The sequence below is a fragment of the Chionomys nivalis genome, chromosome 14 (genome assembly GCF_950005125.1).
Source record: "Chionomys nivalis chromosome 14, mChiNiv1.1, whole genome shotgun sequence".
In the NCBI taxonomy this organism is placed as follows: Eukaryota; Metazoa; Chordata; class Mammalia; order Rodentia; family Cricetidae; genus Chionomys; species Chionomys nivalis.
The window spans coordinates 43,290,827-43,309,351 of record NC_080099.1 but is presented as its reverse complement, the minus strand read 5'-3'; the positions used below and the strand labels follow the sequence as shown (position 1 = coordinate 43,309,351).

At 46.4% G+C, this 18,525-nt stretch overlaps 1 protein-coding gene across 2 annotated transcripts in view; it reads left to right on the top strand.

Annotated features, from left to right (window-relative positions):
* The window catches only part of Arhgap26 (Rho GTPase activating protein 26), a 392,964-nt gene that overhangs the window by 106,866 nt on the left and 267,573 nt on the right, over positions 1-18,525 (top strand). For both annotated transcript variants that reach the window (XM_057788492.1, XM_057788491.1), the window contains exons 2-6: positions 1,101-1,196; positions 2,766-2,827; positions 6,202-6,273; positions 13,368-13,469; positions 14,755-14,865. In XM_057788492.1, the coding sequence (XP_057644475.1) occupies positions 1,101-1,196; positions 2,766-2,827; positions 6,202-6,273; positions 13,368-13,469; positions 14,755-14,865 (443 nt within the window). The remainder of the gene's footprint in view (positions 1-1,100; positions 1,197-2,765; positions 2,828-6,201; positions 6,274-13,367; positions 13,470-14,754; positions 14,866-18,525) is intronic.

Below are 18,525 nucleotides of genomic sequence, written 5' to 3'. Positions count from 1 at the left end.
TTTAGGTCTGTCCTACATTTTTTTTTTTTAAAAATTGGATTATTTGTTCTTTTGATGATGTATTTCTTGAGTTCTTTGTATATTTTGGAGATTAACCCTCTGTCTGATGTGGGGTTGGTGAAGATCTTTTCCTATTCTGTAGGCTGTCGTTTTGTCTTGTTGACCATGTTTTTTGCTTTACAGAAGCTTTTCTGTTTCAGGAGTTCCCATTTATTAATTGTTTCTCAGTGTATGTGCTATTGGGGTTATATTTAGGAACTGGTCTCCTGTTGCCAATGTGTTCAAGTGTACTTCCCACTTTCTCTTCTATGAGGTTCAGTGTGGTTGGTTTTATGTTGAGGTCTTTGATTCATTTGAACTTGAGTTTTGTGCATGGCGATAGATATGGATCTATTTTCATTCTTCTACATGTTGATATCAAATTATGCCAGCACCATTTGTCAAATATGCTTTCTTTTTTCCATTTGATGTTTTTTGCTTCTTTGTCAAAAATCAGGTGTTTGTTGGTGTGTGGATTGATATTCGGGTCTTTGATTTGGTTCCATCAGTCCTTCTGTCTGTTCTTATGCTAATACCAGACTGTTTTCAGTATTGTAGCTCTGTAGTAGAGTTTGAAGTCAGGGATTGTGATGCCTCCAGAGGTTTCTTTATTATACAAGATTGTTTTGGCTATCCTGTGTTTTTTTGCTTTTCCATATGAAGTTGAATATTGTTCTTTTGAGATCTGTGAGTGAAGAATTTTGCTAGGATTCTGATGGGCATTCCATTGAAATTGTAGATTGCTTTTGGTAAGACTGCCATTTTTACTATGTTAGTTCTGCCTACCCAAGAGCATGGGAGATCTTTCCATTTTCTGGTGTCTTCTTCAATTTCTTTCTTCAAAAATTTAAAGTTCTTTTCATACAGGTCTTCCACTTGTTTGGTTAGAGTTTCTCTGAGATAATTTATGTTATTTGTGGCTATTATGAAGTTAACATTTCTTTCATGAAATGGTCTCAGGCACAAACCTTGCTAAGTATATACAGAAGGACTTAAAAGGTTAATAATTAGGAAGGCCAATTTAATTTCAATAATTTCTTTTTTCCTGTTTTTCTTCTTAGATTTGTCTTCGGCAAAGCGGAAGTTTGCAGATTCCTTAAATGAATTTAAATTTCAGTGTATTGGAGATGCAGAAACTGATGATGAGATGTGTATAGGTAAGTTACACCCTCGTGGGAGACAGAAACATTCCAGCAAGCCTTCTCTGGAGCTAGGAGGCCTGTTAGTAAGGAATCCAGTGAGCAGTAGAAGGCACAGATAGGAAGGTCAGGGTGGGGCTCCTCCTTGCATCGGCCCCACTCCCTGTCCAGTGGCAGGAGGAAGCTGGGAGTTTTTTGATGGCGTTCCCGTCCACCTTCCTTCAGTGTCCTAGCTTCGTGACACTCTCCTTTTTCCCTTACCCCAGACACAATACTAAGAACCTAAGAGTGAATGCTGATGGTAAAGAGAATTGGGTCAGGGTTGCGCAGCATTAGCTGATGGACTGAGGTGAGAATGGTGCTATGTTTTACTTGACTTTTTATTTTAAACTGAATTACCATGTAAGTTGAACTTATCTCAAGTTCTAATTTGTTTGTTTCTTTCTAAAATTTCACAGATTTGATCTGTTGGCCTTCCATTTTAGCCTGGTAACAGCTGGCTGGAGCCATTGTGACTGTCACCACCTGCAGAGCAGAAACAGGGCTCAGTCACTAGCTCCCTGTGTCTCCACCTCTCTCTCCTTTAAGTCCCTTACTGAGAGGTGGAGGTGAGCTCCCACATAGCACCATGCTGTACTGCTTCCCTCTTTGCTGTCCCCTGCTCTCTTCCATAGGCAGCTCTGAGCACAGAACATTGGTGCAGTCAAGACTCACCACTTGCTCGGGGCTCATAGCTTGTTTTTTTCTTATATTGGGCGTTTTAGTTGATGCCACAAAAGGAGGAAGAACTAAGAAGAGCTGGAGCTGGGATTGTAGCCCCAATGGTAGAGCATGTACTTAGTGTATGTGAGGGGCTGGGTTCAATGTCCAATACCAAAGCAATAACAAGAATTGGGAAAGTTAAGGTTGTTCAGATGATTTTGAGTCTGTTGCCAGGCAGAACACCAGGATCTGGGTATGAGCAAAGACATCTGGGAAGTAGCTGAGAGCATTGCCCAAGTATCCTAAAGTCCTGGGGCTACTTCACTAAGTGCCTGTTGCCTTAGTGAAAGATTCTGGCTAAGGCCATCTGTGTTTGCCTGCCGTGCTGCAGGCTGCATTCTATTGCCGAGTGGCTTCAGAACTCAGGGAGAAGGAACCCGAGGAGATGCCAGAGATGTGGCTTCTGGTGCCCGCAGGACTATTTGTTTCGTTGTCGTGCCAAAGCAAATGTTGGATTCTGATGCAGCCAAGCAACAAAGATTGAAGAGGTTGAATCCTGGACAGGAAATCCTTCAGCTCCTTAGTGGAACTCTGCCCCTTCCAGCCTCAGGACTGGGAGCTTGCCAGCACCTCAGCAGTCCTGGGAACTCTCAGGAATAGGCGGGTCTTTTCCTTGGAGAAATCCTCTAGCTGGTGTTCCAGGAGCAATTAACCTGCATTTCTGGGTCATCCTGTCTTTCGTGGTTAATGATTAAAAGATGAGGGAATCTGAAGACAGCAGTTGACTTTGGGCATCCGTGTGCATAAGGAATTGAAATCAGTCAGTTGCTTTAAACAGCCGTCATTTTGCTTTCAGTTCATGGCTTCTTTCTTTCTCTCTTACAGCGAGATCTTTGCAAGAATTTGCCACTGTTCTCAGGAATCTTGAAGATGAGCGGAGTCGCATGGTGAGTACCCAGGCAGTCTATATGCTTTGAGAGAGCAAAGACCCAGGTTTAAGTTGAGACTACCTCTGGAGTATTCTGAGACTGTGAACCCTTGCAGAATTTGATGTTTTCTCTGAGTGTTAAAGAATTACCAGTGCATAACTTTGGAAGAGGATCATTGTTCTCAGGATTCACTGTAGGTCTGAGGAGATCGTTTAGTCAGTAAGGCCCTTGCTGCATAAGCCTGAGGACCTGAGTTCAGATCCCCAGCACCCACGTAACAAGCAGGATTCAGTGGTGCACGTCTGTAATCCCTAGGGTTTGCTGGCTAGTCCGTCTATCCAAATTGGTGAGTTCTGGGTTCAGTAGAAGACTGTCTCAAAAAGTAAGGTGGAAAAGCAGGCAAATAACCCCAGAATAACATTAATGTCAACCTTTGGCACACATGCACACACATAGAAGCATGTACACGCACACACACACACACATGCACACCCACACATGCACGCACGCATGCACGCACGCATGACTTTAGGGTAGTGCTTTCGGCTTTGCTAACTTTTAGGAATCTGGTTGAAAGAGAAGGCGTGTGTCCCAGTCTACTTCTCCATGCCTCATTAAACCCATCCAGTGGTCATTCAGGGAAGGCATCACTGCTTCACTCTGGCCCCAGGGCACCTGCCACGTAGCTGGCAGTCAGAAAATGCATCCTGGCAAAGAAACGTGGTTGCAGGAGCACCTCAGAAAGAGAGCCTGCAAATTCAAGAAGCTGATGCTGACCTGTAGGTTCCAAGTCAGTGCTTTCAAACCAGCATCTGCTGTCGTTAGTGGGTGGGGGTCCCCTTGCATTTCCCACATCCTCCAGGTAGCAGGAGGGAAGCCTGGTCAGAAGCCCCCAGCAGGCTTCACACTGGCTTGTACCTGGGGTGGGGGTAGGGGTTCATCTCCAGGTAGGCAGTCCCAGAAGGATGCCAAAATTGGAGCACGTTCCTTCTCTTTCTGTAGCAGTTGCTGACAGCATGAGCTGTCAGGACCAAGACAGTGTGCAACCAGAGCCTCATCTGTTCTCTGTAGCTCCTGTGATAGCTGTGACGTCCCCTCTGTGTCCTCCCAGTTTTCCAGATGAAGATACTGAGGTTCACAGGGGCTACCTTGTGTCCAGGCTCTCATGGTTGATAGGTTGTGCAGTTTCGATTCAAACCCAAATTGACATTACCCCAAAAGATGTGGGGATTTGCCTGGTAGAGATCCTCCCTCCTCTGACTACCGACTTCTGCTCGCTTGAGCCCAAACTGGTGCACTAGTGGCAGTGGTAGGGCCGGTGAAAGCATGGATGTGCACATGCTAGTGCCCTAGAAAGGGACATGGTTCTTCTGAGTCTGACTCAGGGTCATGTCAATATTTGGGGGCGGCAGTATGGTCAGCAAATCACCATGAATACCCTGCAAATTGCTGTGGCCTGCGGTAGGGGAACAATGACTGGATTATGCTTTTTTCAACTTGCCTCTGCAATTTTATTATTACTCTCTGCTGTCTGCTTCTGAGTTTCTGGCCATCACAAGCCTCTTCCCACCGTGCTCACCGTGGGACAGCTTTATCATGTTTGGCTCAGCTCAGTGAAGCTGTACCCTTTTGGAGGAGCCATGGTTTTGAGATATTTTGCTGTCCATTGTGTTTTCTGAACATGTGGTTCATTACTCAGACTCTGCATGCACCAAATGTCGTGTGTCTGGACAGTCACTGTGGGCAGAGAGTGGCATCTGTGCTCTACCATTAGTCCGGTTCCTCCTTACTGTGCTTTGGTAGATGAGAACACAGGTCTTGTCGAGGCTGATAGTGCTAATCATACTGGGATGAGGACTGGTTGTCATGCTTCCCATGAGAGCACCTGAGTGCTAGCATTCTGAGTCTCCTTAGGGCTGGCATTTCAGCATGGGTACCTGCTGGGATAACTTGAGGGACTTCACAAACACCGATGTCTGGATCAGGACCAGAGATTTGCAGAGCTCCCCTGGGGTTTCTCATGTGCAACTGAGGTTGAGAACCGCTCATCAACTGGCTCAGCACACCTTTGTGAACTCCAGAAACTTGTAGTTCATTTATGGGCTAGACCTACATAAGCTAAGTAAACAATACCAGTTAGCAATAAAAATCAGGTAAGTTCGGTACTGTTACCACACTGCAGTGTTAAAATGTACTCTGTAGAAGGGAGTGCTTTCAGAATTAAGAAACACGCATATGGGAGAGCCACTCTTTTCTGTCACTCACGTTGTCCAGGCAGTTCTTTACTGTGTCCACCAAGAGCCTCTGGCATTTTCTGTGTTGTTGCCATTGTGAAGGGCATGCATATGATTTAGAGAAAATAATGCTTTGTTGAAGAAAGATTCCTGAAATAATTAGTTGAGAGAAGCGTGAGCAATGAGTAAAGATCGTAAAATATTGCGCTGCCTTTGAAAAGACTGTAGAATCTTAGAGCCGGAGCAATGCAGCCCCCTCATTTTTCTGGATTAGGAAATTAGAGTCCAGAGAATTTCAATGTTTTGTTCATGGTCACACACTTGGCAGCTTGTCCAGGGGTCACTCATTCACTCATTTAGTCATTCAGAAGTGTTTGAGTGTGCCTTTGTTTCTGACTTGCTTTGGTGCTTTGGGAACACTGGGGGATGAGCGAGTCTTTTCAGGGCTGGCGTATGTGTTGGTAGATAGTTCTGAGCCAGAAAACTACCTGGCCTCTGAGTTCTGAAAGGCTTCTGGACAGCTTGTCTGAATTACAGCTCTGGAGGTCCGGGAAGGCCTCCACAGAGAAGTGACCTTTAAACTGAGACCTTGATTATATTCTGTCCAGGAGCATCAGAGGGATAAGCCAGAGACAAAGGGCCCAAGGTAGGACAGACTTGATGCATTCGAGGTCTATCGGTGTGACAGGGAATCAGAGTGTAGGAACTAATGGCTGGGCCCCGTACAATGCAGTGGGGAGGCAGCCAGTGGTCAGGAGACAGAGGTCTGGGCCCCAGTTAGTTGCCTAGGGAACCCATCAGGTGTGAAAGGTCTTTTCCATAGATGTCACCTGAAGCTTGAAACTTAGATGGCCTCTGTCACCAGGCCCCTGCACCCTGTAGTGGTTGTCCGCCCTTTAGATTCACTTCTTCTAGAGCTCAGAAGGCTGAGGTTTAGAGGACTGTAAGGCCCAGGCTGTCCTGGGCTACACAGAGACTCAGCCTCCAACAACAGCAAACTCCACGGGAGGAAGGTCCCTTTAGGAGTTTCTGAGCGGATTCTCTCTTAAGGAGCTATCACACAGTGGCACATGGACTGAGGTTTCATTTGGAGGCCAGAGGGAGCATTCCTGGAAGAGCTGCTGTACATCACTGCTGATCTCTGCTTTTCTTTCCCAGATTGAGAACGCCAGTGAGGTGCTCATCACGCCCTTGGAGAAGTTTCGAAAGGAGCAGATCGGGGCTGCCAGGGTGAGGATTTGCAAACTTTGTTCTTGCCCTTTAGGATGGAGTCTAAAGACATCAGCACTTCCTCCAGTTCCAGCTCAGCTCCCCTGCCTTTTACAAGAGGCTGAAGTGCAGGCTGCCTGTGGACACCATCAGCAGGCATCCCAGTGTTTTGTCGTCTGATCATTGGGTGCTAATTCATAAACCACTCAAGGTAGAGGTGTTGCCTCTTTGTGCTCGGTGGCTGTGTGCTTGAACGGTGGACTGACTGGTTGGCCTACTCATTTGTGTCATTGTGAGTGGGGTGGGGAGAACCAAAACTGCATTTAAGCAGAGTTATGAACTAAGCTTTGGGGACACAGGGGCTTCTTAAAAGCCTCATTAAACAAAGTATATTTACTTACTGTGTGTGTGCATGTGTGTTTGTGTGTATTTGTGTGTCTGCATTCAGACACACACACATGCACACACACACACGCGCACATATGCCAAGTGATCATGTGAAAGTCTGAGAACATCCTCAGGTCAGTGATGTGCACTTATTAACAGTTGATCTGTCTTGCCGGCTCTCAGTTCATTTTTTGTTATCTGTAGAAATGAGCCTGCCTTTGTTAGATCATTTTCAATTCTTCAAGAGAAACTGAAAATTCAGAGACTTATGAGAGATTTCCAGTGGGTAAATATTTTAAGAACACACATATCCTTAATCTAGGTCAGACTCAACTGCGTGCATGCTTTAGCCCAGAGGTCACCATTTGTGACTGACCTTGAGGCATTGAGACCAAACAGCTAATTCATTCATTCATTTGTTTTCTTTCTAATTTAAATTTTTATTGAAAATATATTTTTTATACATTATAGTCTGACATGGGTTTTCCCTTTCCCAACTCCTACGAGATTTTCACTATATCTCCACCCACCCAAATTATGACTTTTTTCTTTCTCTTTTAAAAAACAAATAGATAGGCAAAAAAAAAACAAAACAAAATAACTTTTCCTAAAACCAAAAACAAACAAACCAGAATAGGACAAAACAAACAGGAAAAGAAGAAAAAAAAAACAAAGAAGCACAAGAAACACACACACACACACACACACACACACATAGAAATCTCATAAAAACTCAAAATCAGAAACTGTATTATATCAACAACTTATAAGGTCAAAAAATGATGCAACAAAGCATCATGAGACAAAAGCCTCCAGAAGGACCATTGATTGCACTTCTTTTGTGCTGTCCATCACTGCTCTGCGCCGCCCTGACCTTACGTGTGGTTTGTGTACCCAGGAAGTTTGCTGGAGAAAACTAATTTTTGTAATGTGTTACTAGAAGAGGGCCCAGGGAAGCCTGTTCCCTTGTCTGGAGTTAAGTCTCTAACTAAACTAGCAGAGTATTAAAGTCACTAACTAAACTAGCAGAGTGTTAAAGTCACTAACTAAACTAGCAGAATGTTAAAGGCCCCTGCAGGGGAGATGTATTCATCCGAATGGTAGCAAGAGGCTCTGTCCCATATTTTCGCGACATTCTAGAGTAGTGAATGAATTCAAACGCAGCTCCTTGAACCATCCATGGGGGGGAGGAGCTGGGGGGAGACTGAGGCAGTTCCATGCTTTCTGTAGGTTTTACTTTGAAAACTGTCCTGGAGAAGTTCTATACGAGTAAGCTTTGCCTCCCTGCCTTCCAGCTGCTTTTTAGAAACAGACATGCCTACTGAAAAGGATAATGCTTGGTTAAAGCTTCCAGAGGGATGTTTAGCCTTACTTTGAAGGGAAGACCATGGAAGGATTTTTCTCCTACTTTACAGCAGATTTGTAACCATTTAAGTTTACATTTGGGAAGAAAGAAGTACGTAGTGCTTCTGTTCCAGAGATGCGTCTTCTACTAAGACTCCTGTCCACCACCACACCTCTTTGTAATATCTGAGTCTATATGGCTAGCAATTCTCTTAGTGGTCCAGGAAGTCACCTGCTCTTGCATGGCCTGGGCCTGTATGTTCCTGTGTTCAGACACCTAACGCAGAGGGTTCTGACCTGCCTGTCATCTTTACAGTAGCTGCTTCTAATGGAAAGCATAGACACCCTCCCACTCTGGCCCTCCCCTGTATTGTTTTGGGAGTTACCATAATTACCAGGGAGGAGCAATACAGCTCCCTCTGCGTTTACCACAGTGATCCTGTGACAGGATCATGCACCTTTGCCTACAGGTGGGATGTGTGTCACTGCTTTAAGCTTCCCCGAGGCAAATCGTTAATGATTCATTTTGGTATTTGAGGTGATTTCTCATCCCTCCTTCTTTGTCATTTCTTGTTTTCTTTCCCAGTGTATCCCCCTCTCAATCTCAACCCCCCCTTACATTCATATCATAGTAGTATGTGAATTTGAGAGAACGCCTACAAAGCTTAAAGGCAACCCAGGGAGGCGCCTCAGAGACACCCAAGGAGCCAGCAGGGCTCTTCGCCTGCTTTGGGTGGCCTGGAGCTTTTTCCTGAATTCTGCGTATTTGATGCTAAAATTATTTTTTCCCTCCTGCCTCTCTTCTCTGCTGCTGCTTTGGTTGCCATAACAACCTGTTGCACAGGGGTCCAGGAAGGGGAGTTTGTCTTAGATTCTTTTTGTTGTTGCTGTTGATCAAATGCTTAAGGAAGAAAGGGTTCATTTCAGCTCTCAGTTCCAGGAGACCTTGCATCATGAGTCACAGTGGGAAGGGCTTGAGGCTACTGATCACATCACCAGCCAAGGGATAGAGCAATGTTGCCTGCTTCTCCTTGGGTCCCCTCTCCGTACAGTGCAGGACCCTAGTTTGACTGCTACCTCCCCCAGTGGGAGTTTCCCCTCAGTTCACACAGTCAAGATAATCCCCCATAGGAATGCTGAAGCCCGTCCCAGGTGATTCCAGATTTTGTCAAGTTGACAATTAGCGCTAACCATAACAGGGCCTTTGGGTATTCCTGTGCTAGAGGCCACTCAGGAATAAAGTGTGACCCCCAGATCTTGTCATAACTGTGGCCCTAAGTCTATACTTTGGCTTTTTCCACACAGGAGGCAGAGTGGCAGTGCTGTGCTTTGTAGTGAAAGCAGAGTAGGCACCCGAGAGTAGCGGGTAGGAGTGGCTCTAGAGCGAGGCTGCGTGTTCCAGACTTACCGTATGCAGCTTTAGAAGTGGAGGCTTCTGAAGCTCCAAGTCCCTGCTTCCTCATCTTTAAAAGGGGACAATAAAACTTTCCCCCATAGAGTGCTTAAGAATAAGTGAGTGAACCCATAGGAGGCACTTATGTGTCCTATGGCTGTTTGAACAGAAGGACAGTGCTTGTCATTTAGTCATTCATCTGGGGTCATGACATTAGGTCACACAGATCATTAAGAGTATATGAGAAGGGCTGAAGAGATGGCTCAGTGGATAAGTGCATTTTGCTTTTGCAGATGGCCTGAGTTTCATTCTAGGACCCATATTGGGCTGCCTATCATTCAGGGTATCTGGTGCCCTTCTGTAAGGGCACATATTCACATGTATAAACACACACACACACATACACACACACACACCACACAGAGTTAAAACTTAAAAAAACCCACAAAATACATATGTGAGAGCCCAACACTATACTCTGTAGTCAGGATTAGTGGATGACAAGCAGATATGGTTGCCCTGGCTGAGAGGAGAGCATTAGACACAAAGCTATAAACAGTGCCTGGTTCCAAACTGTGGTATGTGCTTCAGGAGGGTTGCCTTCATCGAGCTGACACTTGCAAAACAATGTTACATTTGATGGAAAGGAAGTGGTTGCAGATGGCAAGTACCTTATCAGCATCAGCACCACCACCGCTGTCACTGTTCCCACCATTCCTGTCACCATCAGCAGTGACAGTAGCAGCAGCGGCCCCCACTCCCACCAGCTTTATCACCACCATTGCTCCAGTTAGCACCATTTCCACAGTGCCCAGAGTGTCAGTTGCCGGGACAAGACACCATGGCCAAAAGCAACTTGAGGAGGAAAGGGCTTGGTTACCTTCTACTTCAGAGGATATCACGGAGGAAAGTCAGGGCAGGAACCTGGAGGCAGGAACTGAAACAGAAGCCGTGGAAGAACACTGTTTACTGGCTTGCTCCTCATGGCTTGCTCTCCTTGCTTTCTTTAGCACCTAGGACCACCAGCTCAGGAGTGGCAGTGCCCCCTACAGTGACTAGGCCTTTCATACCAATCATCCATCAATAAAATGTTCTCCAGCCTAATATGGTGGGGGCATTTTATCAGTTGAGGTTCTCTTTTCAGTTGTATCGAGTTGACATAAAATTTTCCGGCACAGCCATTATTACCTCTACCATCATTACCACCACTGCTGCCACCATTATCACCAACACCACCACCATACGGTGACAGCGACTGCTTCCGCCAGCACCATCGGTCTGCTACCTGTACTCCCAGTGGCCTCTGTCACCACCGTTATCACGCCACCGTTACCATTGGCCCCACAGTTACCGCCCCCTCACCAGTATCCCCATCCCTGGAATATACTGCGTGCTGTCCATGCGGCAGTCACTTTGCTAAGCGCTCTCTGTGGTTCAACTCATTTAATCCAAGTAACGCGTGAAGAGTGAGTGTTCTTGTTTTATCACAGAGTTGTGAGCTGCATGTTGGAACCTGAGCAATGATCTCATCTAGTCAGCCTATGTTTGTAGAGGAGCAAGTTGGGTCCTAGAAGGTGATGGTAAATGAGGCTGGAGAGAGAGCTTAACTGTTAAGAGGCCATATATGTGCTCTTTGAGGGCCCAAGATCAGTTCCCAGCACCCACAACAAGCAGTTCACAACAGCCTGTAACTCTGGTTCCAGGGCATTCAGCATCTACCTTCTGGCTTCTGAGGGCACCCATACTCATTTGCACATACCACTACCTAGACACACAGAGATGCCTCTCATAAAACACATTTTTTAAAGACTAAAAAGAGAAAGCTACTAACTGAGTGCCAGCAACCATCTCTGCTTGCTTCACTGACTCTGGATGCAGTGTGACCAACTGCTGCAGATGCTTAGAACCATGATTTACCATGGGATGGACTGTACCCCGGAACTGACTTACCGTGGGATGGACTGTACCCCGGAACTGACTTACCGTGGAATGGACTGTACCCTGGAACTGACTTACCGTGGCATGGACTGAACCCGGAACTGACTTACCGTGGGATGGACTGTACTCCGGAACTGACTTACCGTGGGATGGACTGTACTCCGGAACTGACTTACCGTGGGATGGACTGTACTCCGGAACTGACTTACCGTGGGATGGACTGTATCCCGGAACTGACTTACCGTGGGATGGACTGTACCCTGGAACTGACTTACCGTGGCATGGACTGAACCCGGAACTGACTTACCGTGGGATGGACTGTACTCCGGAACTGACTTACCGTGGGATGGACTGTATCCCGGAACTGAGCCAGACGAAACCCTTTCTTCCTGAAGTTGTGTTTGTCAGTGTTGTGTGGTAGCATTAGACAAGGCACCAGCAAACTGTGTTAAGTTTCCCGCAGAGGCCTTGGTGCTGTCTCAGCATGGGGCTTTTCTTTCCCTCTTTCTCTCCCTCTCTGATTGTGGCAATCCAGTGATGATCATGGACTCTGGAGGCTCTAGTCCCCTAAAAGCTACAAAATGCCAGTGACTCATGCCCCCTGGCCTTTTCTAACCTTCGGCCTGTGGCCCTGCCTGGCCTTAGGGTGCTCTGTGGGGTTACCGGCCACTAGGCTAGTGAGAGTGAATTTGTGTGATGTGAGCATTGAATGGGGTTGGAATCTAGCTCCGGGTTTATGGATTAAGGGAGAGGAGTTGCTTGTCTGGGCCTTTCTCACACTTGGAGGGGGATGCTGCTGTGAGCCTTTCCTTGACTCACGCTTGCTTACTTCGTGGTGTGAGTATAGAGGATTCTAAGGCACACTCAGGTTGTAGGAATGGGTTCACGCCCGCTAATGTGTATATGATCATTTCTGCTCTCTGCGAGGCTTAGGAGCTTGATAGGACTTCTTGGCTCAGAGTGTTCTGCCCTAGGATGTCCTAGCATTGCTGGCTGCCTATTCTGGGCGCCTCCCCTCTGCCTCCTCAGGTGTTCACCAGGTCTCAGTTTTCATCTCTCCCCACTGAGGCCTCTCCTAAGAACCCTCTGTTCTTTTTTTCACTTTTTTTTAAAACCTCTTACAGTAGTCTGTAATTATACTGCTTATTTGTTTCCTGGTTAATTGTGTTTCTCTTCCCACTAGAATGTTCCCATCATGAGAGGAGGAGTCACTGCCCAAAGTAGATCCTAGGACAGAGTGATCGCTAGTCCTGAGTTTGTGAGATGAATAGGGACGCCTTCCTTATCTAGCTGGAAACGCCTTTCTTTTAGTCTTTAGAGCTGCACAGAGTATCTCATTTGGGCGCCAGATGAGTCAAAAGCAGACTGACACACCGGGGTAGTGCACCCCAGCATTCGTGCTAGACTTGAGCAGCTTCCCAGCCCCGCCCACAGCGGTGTGGAGGGCAAAGAGACCGACTGCCTGTGACTGTGTCTCAAGTGGGCAGAGTGTGGGCTTTGAAGGCAGATCGCGTTAGCTTGGTGTCAGCCTTGTCATTCTCTGTGACATTTGCAAATTGCCTCCTTCTGAGTTTTCTTACCTCTAAAGTGTGGAATAAAAATAGAACCTTGGTGACTCAAGAACTCGGTGGGAGAGCACAGGTTGATATGTATATTATTAAATCATTTTTCATTTCTTAGACAATAGTTCAAGCTAATAAAAACTTCTCAACAAAAGGGAAAAATTTTCATGTCTCAGTTCCTTGACTCGTGTTTACATGGGCCACACCAGGTTTGTGCCATGCTGCCACTGCCTTCCAGTCTTACCGTCCAGGCTTTCACATGATGGGTAATACACTTCCTGGATGTCCCACGCTATCGTTATAAGCCCCATCTGTGGACAGCAGCGATGCTTTGACTTTGGTTTTAAGGTTTGCCGTCCTCGATGGACATTATCTAAAGAACAGGAGCATCATCATTTTGGGTGGAGGGAATGGTGAACTGTGAGCACACAAAGGTCCTAAGGGATCCAGCTACTTCACTACCATAACCTCTTACTCTCCCCCGACCCCAGGAAGCCAAAAAGAAGTACGACAAAGAGACAGAGAAGTACTGTGGCGTCTTAGAAAAGCACTTGAATTTGTCTTCCAAGAAAAAGGAAGCCCAGCTGCAGGAGGTGAGAAACCACAGAGCTCCTGCACGGTGTTAGTTTCTGTGTGGTGCTGCCGATAGAAGCCGATTGCTGTGTTTGAGCCAATATCTGGATTGGAGGAGACCTGAGAAACAGGGGCTCCAGGCTGAAACCTCCTCCAGGGCCACGCCCTCCTTGTCCCACTTCCTTGCTCTGTAACCTGCTAGTGGCAGAGGAACAGTGCTGCCCACTACCTCCTCGTGGGCTGTGCCTCTTCATCTCCAGCTCAGATCTGCTTGCTGCTTCTCCCACCCTTGGCCTTAATGCTGCGTTTTCGCCCACCTGACCTCCTGCCTTGTATTAGTGCTTTACGAGACTGGTGTCTGAAATACTTGGGTTTACTTATTGTTCCTTAATAATAACTTCTAATTGTTTCAGGGCAGCATTTGATACTTTTCCCTGTTTTTATTTTTAATAATATCTTACTGTCATGCATGCATTTTGAATGTTGTTAATCATTTTCTTATTAAAATATTCTTTGATTGGGCATGGTGGCAGAAACCTGCAATGCCAGCACTGTAGGACAATAAGGAGGACTGTGAGTTCAAGGCTGACCTGGGCTACGAGAGAGACTCTGTCTCAGAAAAACAAGGGTTGGGGTATAATCTTAATGCCAGAGTGTAAGGCTGTGCACTGCCCACCACAAAAAAGAAATTCTCTGACCTGCACATATAAACAGTAGTTTATTTTGAATGAAAGGTCAGTGTGGCATGCATGGAGCTGCCACCATCTTTCACTGTTTTTGGAGCTTTTTAGTTTGAGTTCATAGATCCATGAGGGAAACCATTAAAGGGCAGCAGTGTGGAATGCTGCTGCCACCTAGTGGATCATGATGATATTTTAAAGAGTAGTGTGTTCTTCAATGGCTATGAAGTTTGCACCCAAAATCGTGTTTTTTCCTTCGGCTAATATTCACTGTCTACGTCTGTGGATGTCTGTTGAGGGCATGGGTGTTTAGTGAGAGTGAGACGGAGGATCTGCTCTTGTGGAACTTAAAGTTCTGGAGAATGTCTCCGAAGAAACACAAAATAATCGCATGATAGGTCAAGCTGGAGTGTATGTGTGTGTGTGCATGCATGCATATGTGTTTGTGTGTGTGTGTGTATCCGTAAACATAGTGTTTGGAATAGTTTTCAGTAGCGTACCATTTTTATTCAGTATGATGCTGTTTGATTTCTTTTAATAATTTACCTTCACATATTTTCTCCTTGCTTAGTGTATTCCTTAGTTAATAGCTTGTTCTCTCTGTTAAATCCTGTCCTGTTTGCAGGCAGACAGCCAAGTGGACCTGGTTCGGCAGCATTTTTATGAAGTGTCCCTGGAGTATGTCTTTAAGGTGCAGGAAGTCCAAGAGAGAAAGATGTTTGAGTTTGTGGAGCCTGTGAGTAGCTGTTTGCTTTCATCTGAACCACCCAGTAGCACAGCACAAATTCTGTTGTTCTTAATAAACTCCCAAGTCACATATTAGAGGGTGAAAGCTGAGAGGTCAGAGAAGCAGAGCATCCAACCACTGGAGAGACCTTTTACCTCTACTGAATCCTCAGACTGAAAGGGAGATCCTGTCTCTACTAATGCTCAGAGTGCATCTTCAGACTGCACCGTCTCCACTAAACATGATTGCAGTGAGCTCCAGTCTCTTCCTGCCTTATATTCCTCTCTCTGCCCAGCCACATACCTTCCTGTCTCCACCTCTCTAGTGCTGGGATTAAAGATGTGAACCGCCACCGCCTGGCCTCAATGGCTTAGCTCTACACACTGACCTTCAGGCAAGCTTTAGTTGTTAAAACACAAACAAAGTATCACGGCACAGCAGTGATAATGAAAATACTGCCCCATGCAGGAGGATGTTGAGCAGCCCCAGGCCTGGACTATGTTTTCTTTTAAGTGGAGAAAGCCCTGCCACTTTGGCTCCCTGGACTCTTCCCAGCATGGGAGCTGTTGGTGGAGCACTTAGTGATGGAGGCAGTACAGTCAGCATCAGCTCTGGCCTCTGACCACCTCCTATTGCACTGTTTGATCTGCAGGGAGAAGTGTAAGAGGGATTCTTGCTGGGAAATGTTGCAGTCCAGTAGCTCTGCTTTGTCCCACTCCTCCATCAGTCCGCACGTGGGAGTAATTCTAGGAAGCAGTGGAATGCACACTGTCATGGTCTCATTCTGCCCCTGGCTTCAGAGCCCTTCTGCCCCAGTCAGGCTCTGTGGAGAGGCTCTTAGAGAAGGTGACTTCTCACAGCGGATTTGTCATAGGCAGAGCAGCACAGAGATTCTGCTGAGGGGACCGCGATGGAATCCAGAACTGGCCAGTGTCTCACTGGGCACGAAAGAGTGCCACACGAGAAAAAGTCCAACCTGACAGTTGTACCATCCTTGTTAGAGGTCCATTCATCTTGTGCTGCTCCACCTACTGTGACACCTGAGCAAGGACTCCACATTGGGAAGACTTTAGGGAGCCATGAAGGTGGGGGAAGAGATAAGGGAAGAGACAGGGGAGAGGTTTGGAGGGAAGGGGTAGGGGGGAGAATGGATTTTGTCAAATTGCATTCCTGTATGAAGAGTTCTTTAAAAAAATATTTGGCCATAAAAAGACCTTTCTACATTTAAAAAAATATTGTTCTTAAGCAGAAAATTCTTGCTTTTGATGAGTATTATTCCAGCTGGCCCATCTGACTTTGGAATTTGGTCTTTCAGTAGGCATACTTAACAAGTAAGATATCACACCTCTTAGTTTGGGTTGAACAACAACCACAAAACCCTCACACCCAACAGATGTTTACTTCTGACATGTTTGTCAGGTCTGGCTACACAAGTAGGTGTGGCTGGCCTCATTTGCCTGGGTTTTCTTCTTCTCTCTTTAGTTCTTCCCCCTCCTCTTCAATCACTAAATTTATAGAGGCAATTCCAGCTCTGCGACTTACTTGCCGAGACCTTGTACAAAGCTACATATAGGTGTTCCTGCTTCTTCATTTGAAGACGAGGATAGAAACAGTGCACCCCCCCCCCCCCAGGCGTTTTAAGAACTGAATCGTGTAATGGAGGAGAGTAAGAAAGAGCATGGGCTTCCTTCACGTTGTCCTTGCATACAACGCGGTTTCAACAGCACTGTGCAGGAGGCTCCCCTGGGGGCTCCCACCCTTAGCTGTTTGGATTGATCTAGAGAAGGGCCATCTGAACCTCTCCCACTTTGAGAACCACTGTGAGCAATGTGATAGCCTAGTTCTTCACCGAGGAATAGCGTCTGATTACAGGCAGAAAGGAAACCATGAGAACCCATTGAGTGAGATTTCTGGGTACACAGATGCTAGTCACCGAAGCTGCAGATGGTGAGGTGTCTGCAGCTCAGATGAAAGTGCTCCCAGTGGGCTGGCTTTCCGTGAAAGTGCTCCCGAAGAGAGGACGTCTGGGGCAGGTGTTGGCAGAGCCATGCTTCCTCAGAAGCCTACAGACAGTGTGTCTTTCCTTTCCTCTCCTAACTCTATCAGTTTTCCCACAACCCTTGGCGTTCCATGACTTGGAAAGGCCTCCGGTGCTGGACTGGAAGCTCCTCCTTGTGACAGATCTGGTCCTCGAGCCTCCTGTGGAAGGGGATAGAGGGAGATGGCAGTGGAGAAGTGAAGACGCTGTGAGGGAGAAGGAAGGGCCCAGGAGAACGTCACACAGGAAGTGTTTCCTATAGAAATGAGACCAAAGGGCGTGAGAATCAATATAAACCTTAGCAGTCACCGTCTCTTCTGTCTCCACAGGACAAGTGAGGTCTTGTTTCCTTTCAGTGAAGGGAAAACTGAGCTCATAGCAATGACTTTAGGTTCAGATGCTTATCTTGGGCATCTCTCTTAAAAAGCAGGTGCAGAAGGGCCAGAGATGGCTCAGCAGTTAAGAACATTGACTGCTCTTCCAGGGGACCCAGGTTCAAAACTGGACCCATGCAGAGGCTCACAGCCATCTGTAATTCTGGTTTCAAGGAATCTGCTGCCCTCTTGTGGCCTCTCTGAGCACTGCATGTACATGATAAATGTACATATAGGCAAAAAACCAACAAAAACAAAAAACAAAATCTATACACACAAAACAACAGAATAATTAAAAAAAATGTAAGCTGAAAGCAAATTCTTAGTGCTTTGGAGAAGTGCTGGAACCCAGAATTTCAGTTGTACCTGCAGGGAGAACGAAGAGAGAAGAGCAGCCTTTACTTTGGCTATCCAGACTTCAGAGGAGTCCTTCTCTATTTCTGGAGTTGTCTAGAAGGAAAGGGATATGGATCTTCCTCTCAGAAAACAGTTATGTGGAGGGAATCCTACAGCTTTTGCCTTCTCTGAAGAGAAGAGGTCAGTACTGGCCTTCTGTACTCTAAGGTCTTAAAAACTTACTGATTTAGGTCAGGAGTAGATGTGGCATATGCTACCCTAACTAGATGCTTGACAGACAGAGGACCCAGCGATGCCTACTTGCTGACCTCCCATGAGCATGTAAAGGGACAGAGCAGAGGGAGGTCAAGCTACCATTTTAGTATAGTGTCGGTCTTATACGACCTCTGAAGTTGTTGGGAACAGAGCCTGGATCCTGGTAGCTGGAACATGTAGGTTTGCTGACCCATCCTCAGTATGCCAATTATAGCAAAGGCAATTGTGAAAAGCAGAGAAAGGAGGTTTATTCAGGGTGGCCACACTGTAAAAAAGAACAAATGAAGAGTTCTAGTGAAGCCGCCTCCCCACGTCCACCTTGAGGTCATGATATAAGGTTTAGGTTTAAACAGAAGGCAAGAGGTATGCCTGACTCAGTGTTCCTGGTCAAGGTGCCATCCTGCCTATAGCTGTCTCAGCTCCAGTTTGTCCCACAAGGTGATTGGATAGCTTGTGTGAAATCTCTTCTCACAAAAACGTCTGTCCTCCCACCAGCCCCAGGTGTCAGAGACACCCTTTCCTTCTCCTAGCATGAGAGTCCCAAGGAAAGTTTGTCTCAGTAGTCTGGTAGCCAAAGGCAGGCACACAAACGACTCTTCTAGAATATGCTCATTCCTGCCACTGTGGTTGCGCCAGTACAAAGTT